Consider the following 6,000-nt stretch of genomic DNA (forward strand, 5'->3'; position numbering starts at 1 on the left):
ATACAATAGCCTAAATAGATGTGCCAGAGTATAAATTCTACAAGCATGGACAAAGCTTTCTCTTGCAGTCCCTATAAGGCGTAAGATACTTATGAGCAAAATTAATACTAGCCTATTGGTTTTTCACATAGGGTAGAATAAATAAAGGTAATTTTTATAACATGGATCATGATTAAGTACTCAAATAACTTTACCCTGAACATTAAAAAAGTACTGATTTAAACTTGTTTTAGATGAAGCCTCCTGGGTCAGATCAAGTGACCTACCCAAGTAAGAATCTTATATGACCTTGGTACAAAGGTGTAGTTAGTAACTGTTTCAATAGCATTCAATATTTAATCATGTACCAAACACTACTAATCATCCTCCATAGACCATCGTGGGTCTAGCACTAATATACTTACATTTTAAAGCTATGCCACTCCATAAAAACAAAGAGATCTTAGGTGCTCATCCTTTCCCTTGTCCAAAATTATCTTTCATGCCACAAGCACTAATATTCTGGAATATGATTAGGAACTCTGTTTCCATTAGACAACCTTGAGGATTTTAGGAACGGTTATTTCCCCTTTTATTGTGTGGCTTTCCACAGTAACTTTCTTAGACTCTTAACATACTATTTCCACATCACAGCTCACTGAACCAACTCCCAAATGAACTAGGATATCAAGATATTAAAAGATGCAGTTTAAAGATCTTGCCAAAGCAATTAAGCTTTAATACTTAACCAAAATCACCATTACCACCTGATAGCGAGGAGCCAGTACACAAAGTTAAAAAGCTTCCCAAGGCAACCTAAATAAGCTTTTAATATGCCCTTTGCAGGGAATATTTGTTTTTCCAATTATTCACTAAGGTCTTAAAAGGAGGGAGGGAGCCAGTATATAAGGATACACTTATTAAAACTGAAGAATACATTACAAATTGCTAGGGAGAACCAGTTAACATCTGTTTTATGTACTCCCTCATAATGGCCTAATTTTTTTAAATGACAAGTTAAATAGTGCATTTTAAATACTGGTATAGGTTCTATACAAAATTAAAATCAGTATGTTTTAGAGAAAGTGACTCTAACGTAACCTAATAAGGTCCTTTCCCTTTCCAAATCTTTTGAAATCACACTTTGCTCTAACACTAAGGGCTCTAAGTATCGAACAACTTGAGTTTGAACGCAGGCTCTGTTACCACTTGATGCCCTCAGTCACCCTTAATGCCCTCATCTGTAAAATAAGCATAATAATATTCCTGCCAGGTTGAACTGATGTGCGAACACTCCATGTAAAGTGCTTATCACAGTGCCTAGGTGTAATAAGCACTCAAACGTTAGCTCTCATTACCATCATCAAATTCCAATGTCTGTCCCTAAACTGAACATTTGGTGGAGACAGATCTAATAACACTGTTTTCTCATAAGTTAGGTTGCATTAATCTGCTCTATGCCACAATATTTTTCCCTGCATGTCTGCTTAGCTTCCTTACCACAGCTCACAAAAGCTTTACTATCCTTGCTAACCTAGATAAAGGGTATTTTTACTACATAGTATAACTTTAGGCCTGGAATAACCAACTAAGAAATGCACAACTGAAGTTCAACATAACCTTTTTCACTGAATAAAGTACCAAAAGTACATATGCTAACACAATTTCCAAAGATTCCTAAGCAATCACTTAGAATTAACTGATACTTAAGAGTAAATAAAAATCTAATTATTTATTTAAAGAAAATGGCTCCTGTATTTCCAATATTTTATTACATTAACAATTCCAGTCCCTGAGGTTAAATAGCCTAGAATTCATCTGACAGATGATTCTTCAAATTAAATAGTCATGCCCATAAAAATCACAAGAAACTAAAGGTCACAAAGTGAAGTCTCTCCCTAAGTATCTTATTAATAATAGAGTGTTTATTATTCGGGGATCCCTGAAATACCTTTTAAAAAGGCTTGTAACTCAAACTAATGTATGAAAAACACTAGTTAGAAAAGAAGAAATCATGAAAGTAGTGATGGGAAAAGGGGGGTGGTGTGGATGGAGGTGGGTAAAGGGGACATCTGTAATAGTGTCAACAACAAAAAACCATGAAAACCCCAATGTCACGTGAGAAATTCTGAACAGGTACTATCCGTCAGGACTCTTTCCATCACACCATAAATACCCGAAAAGACTATGACATTGCACGTGTATGTATAAGAGTCTTATTATATATGCTACACTAGTGGGGATATAAAAAGTTTCCTCCTTGAGAGGGGAGGGGAAGGTGGGAGTTGTAAGAAGAAAATAATTTTTTCCAAAATAGGTATGTGTGTGGCAAGGAGAATTTGAATGGGGACATACAAAAGTGTAGGAAGTGAGAATGTCCCAGGCGTGTCCTGGGACTGTGGAAAGAGACGTCTGTCCAGGGAAGCAAGTGTTTAAGAATATGGCCAGTTATGAGGAAGGAAAGGGGCTGAGGACCTCAGCTGCAATACCAAGAGATTGAACCTTACTTTACTGCTAATATTTTTAGGGGTTTTGTTTGTTTTTTAAATAAAGTGATGTGAGGGAAGAATGCTTAGTAAGATTTATCTGGGTGCAAGGTCCAGAGGATTAGAGGATAGAGAGACTTGTATCAACACAGGTTATTACAAAAGTCCCTGGTGAGATAAGAACTTGAACTAAGATGAAGTGGCTATAAACACTGCTTTCTTTGGGTGTGTTTTAAAAAAAATCATAAGCCACCATTTATTGAAAGTGAGCTCATCGATTTTTAAATCTTGTGACATCCGAGTCATATTTAACCAAGGTTTATAATCTCAGGCTCCCCACACCCATGACCCAAACAGTTTTATTTTCTTGGTCAAAGGATTATTTGACTTGTCAAGTCTAAGCCATTCGGTTTTGGGGCTGCTAACCAGCCAACCAGGTCTCCATTCACAAAGAGCTCCAAGTCCAAGTCCTCACCGAGTTGGCAGCGTCCCCGCATAGGTGCACCGTCTGCTCAGAGCCTCAGCACTGGAGCTGCAGGCCGACAGCGAGAGCGCAGCCCGGCCCTTTGGGGATCAATATCCTCTTTCCAGCCCGAGGTCCGGATCGGACCCGCCGGAGAGCTCTCCGTCCAGCAGGCTGCTCCAGGGGCAGGGCCTGAGGCTGGGCCAGCCCCTCCGCGGGAAGCCCCCGGCCCAGAGGCAGTCACGCACTGAGGCCCGAACACGGAGGCCGCCAGAAGCCCCTAAGGGTTCCCCTTCCTCCGCCCTCCGGCACCAGGCCTGGGAGGGACCTCACAAAGCCGCCCCTCGGTCGTAGGCCCCGTCACCCCCGGCCCCGAGTGGCTGCTGCAGTCCCCGCCAGACCCCTCAGCCGAGGCCTCCCCGCCGGCACCCCCACCCTTCTCCGCCCACAGCTCCGCTCACCCAGAAGATAAGGTTGAGGAACACCAGCACAGTCTTGGAGGAGGTGATGCCGCACTGGCCCATGGTGCCCACAGTCGCTGGGGCCCTGCCTGGGGAGCCGGATGCGCCCACCCAGCAAGGCCACAATGGCGAGGGCGCCTCCCGGCTGGGATCTGCACAGGCGGGCTAGCGGCACCCCCCAGCCCCTGGCGTCCTTGCACAGCCCGGGCCCCAGCAAGCACCTGGCTCCTCTGCGCAGCCGCTCCAGTGGGGAAGGGGGGAGCCGAGGGGGAGGCACGCTGCTCCCTAGCAACCGAGTTGCACCGGATGGGAAGCTTGGGCCAATCACTCCCTCAGCGGGCTACAGCCAGGCCGTGCCTCTTAAAGGAGCCAAAGACTTGGCTACTTTTGGCCTCTGGCCACCCTTGGATGCAGATGGCTCATTAGGGAAGTCCTATTGGAGGAAACTCACTCCTCAAAGAGCCACATTGACTATGCCAGCCCACAGTAGATAGTCTTTTTACCTAGCCCAGTGGTCGGCAAACTCATTAGTCAACAGAGCCAAATATCAACAGTACGATTGAAATTTCTTTTGAGAGCCAAATTTTTTAAACTTAAAAGTCTTCTAACACCACTTCTTCAAAATAGACTCGCCCATGCTGTGGTATTTTGTGGAAGAGCCACACTCAAGGGGCCAAAGAGCCGCATGTGGCTCAGGAGCCGCAGTTTGCCGACCACTGACCTAGCCCATTTCCCCTGTCAACCCTCCGCCCATGGTTATTGGCATCAGTTCACCACCAACAGGAATCCCCAATTTGGGGTGCAGTGAAAAAGTGGGCTTTATTCAATGCCAACAGCTATCATGATACAGCACAGTCGTGGAACAGCATGACTATGGAGCAACTCAATAACGTTACAGCTCAATTTATGGAATAGCACTACTGTGAGGTTGATCCTGGGAGGAGGCTGCCCTCGGGCAAGGCCCCTCTCTGGCTAGACAGCTCAGCTCTGAGCTGGTTCAAGCTGGTCTGCTTCAACTCACCCTGCTTCGAGCTGCCCTGACAAGAGACCTATGGTGTTTGAGCTCCAAACAGGAAACCTCATCCTGCAGTCTCCTTCACATACGAGAACTTGGGCTCTCCCAGCCAATGGAAAACTGACTTATATAAAGAGAAGTCCCTGGTCCCTGATTGGTCTGTTCTCATGTAAATAAGGACTCCAAATCATCACAATTTAATTGGTCCAAAAAGCACTGTCATGATTGGTTGTATGTAGCTGTTCTGATTGGTTAGTGAAGATGCTAATAAGGCTGTAACAGTATGGCTCCGATTGGAAAAGAGAAGTTTCAGTCTTATTGGTTGAAATACTATTCCAGGAACTCCTTTTTAAGGGCTGGCTCAGCTGGCAGAAACAGCTTAGGCAGGGAGATTAGTGCAGATTTATCCCTGAAGCTGGTTTGCATGAGAGGCCCCTGTTTAGAAATGGCTGCTAGGCTCTATTTTTACATTTGAGTCCAGTTAGTCACCAGGAGTCCTTTTTGGTAGCTATCTTCTTTCTCAATGTTGACACCTCATATGGAGGTTGCAGACAGTAATCTCTCCCACTCCACATCGAGATTTTTCCTAAGCACTGTTTGGGAAAAGTGCAATGAATATCAACAAATAGTTATGGAGAATTTATTTGCCATGTGCTAGGCTCACAGAATAGTCATCGGAAAGGAGAAAAAGCTGGTGATGGAGCTGGCAAGGCAGAGACGTGTTTGTGTGGGAGTATGGTTGGGGCAAGGTAACACATCAAGTCTATTCCAGGGTAGGACATTTTGGACCAAGACTTAGAGAAATATCTTTTTGCATTGCAACTTTTCACAATATTCCCCTAATTTTGGATCATCATGATTAATACTTTTTGAGAGCTTACCCTGTGTCCAAGTCTTTATAGCTATTAGCTCATTTAACTTCATCACAACCTTAGGTGGAAGCTCCATAATGGGGTATTGAGGCTTAGAAAGATGAACAAACTAGCCCAGAGCCAGAGAGACAGCAGTAGGTAGTCTTGTGCAGAAGCCACGTTCTCAGCCACACAGGGAAACTCCTTTACTTTCCTGCCATTGCAACCCTGCACTGGCTCCTTGATCAGGCTCTTAAAGATGGCAATTGTGGCTCAATGGTTAGAGCACCAGCCCACGCACCAAAGGATCACAGGTTAGATTCCTATGATCAACGGCATACTAGTATACCTAGATTGCAGGTTCAATCCCAGGCCAGCAGCCAATAGATGTGTCCCTCTCACATTGATCTCTCTCTCTCTCTCTCTCTCCCCACTTCCACTGTCTCCAAAAATCAGTTTAAAAAATATCCTCAGGTGAAGATTAACAAGATGCCCATGTATTTTTCCTCAATCATCTCATTCTCTCACAATCTCCCTGGCTACTCTCAGCAATATCTTTCCATCTCCACATCCTATTCCTTTTCACCAAGCAACAGCAGGCATTTATTCACTCATCAATCTTTTTGCAAGTGCACCTCTGTACTCACTGTTCTAGATGGTGGATATTTCATAGTGAGCAAGAGAAATTCTGGCTCCCACGGAGCTTAAATTCTGGTAGAGGAGGCACACCTTAAATAAATAGGTA

At 44.2% G+C, this 6,000-nt stretch overlaps 1 protein-coding gene across 2 annotated transcripts in view; it reads right to left on the reverse strand.

The window, feature by feature from the left end:
• The window catches only part of TSPAN3 (tetraspanin 3), a 54,318-nt gene extending 50,668 nt beyond the window's left edge, over window positions 1-3,650 (reverse strand). For both annotated transcript variants that reach the window (XM_008160855.3, XM_028138084.2), the window contains exon 1: window positions 3,390-3,650. In XM_008160855.3, the coding sequence (XP_008159077.1) occupies window positions 3,390-3,452 (63 nt within the window). In that variant the 5' untranslated portion in view covers window positions 3,453-3,650. The remainder of the gene's footprint in view (window positions 1-3,389) is intronic.
• Between the last annotated feature and the right edge of the window lie 2,350 nt (window positions 3,651-6,000).

The sequence above is a fragment of the Eptesicus fuscus genome, chromosome 5 (assembly GCF_027574615.1).
Source record: "Eptesicus fuscus isolate TK198812 chromosome 5, DD_ASM_mEF_20220401, whole genome shotgun sequence".
Classification (NCBI taxonomy): domain Eukaryota; kingdom Metazoa; phylum Chordata; class Mammalia; order Chiroptera; family Vespertilionidae; genus Eptesicus; species Eptesicus fuscus.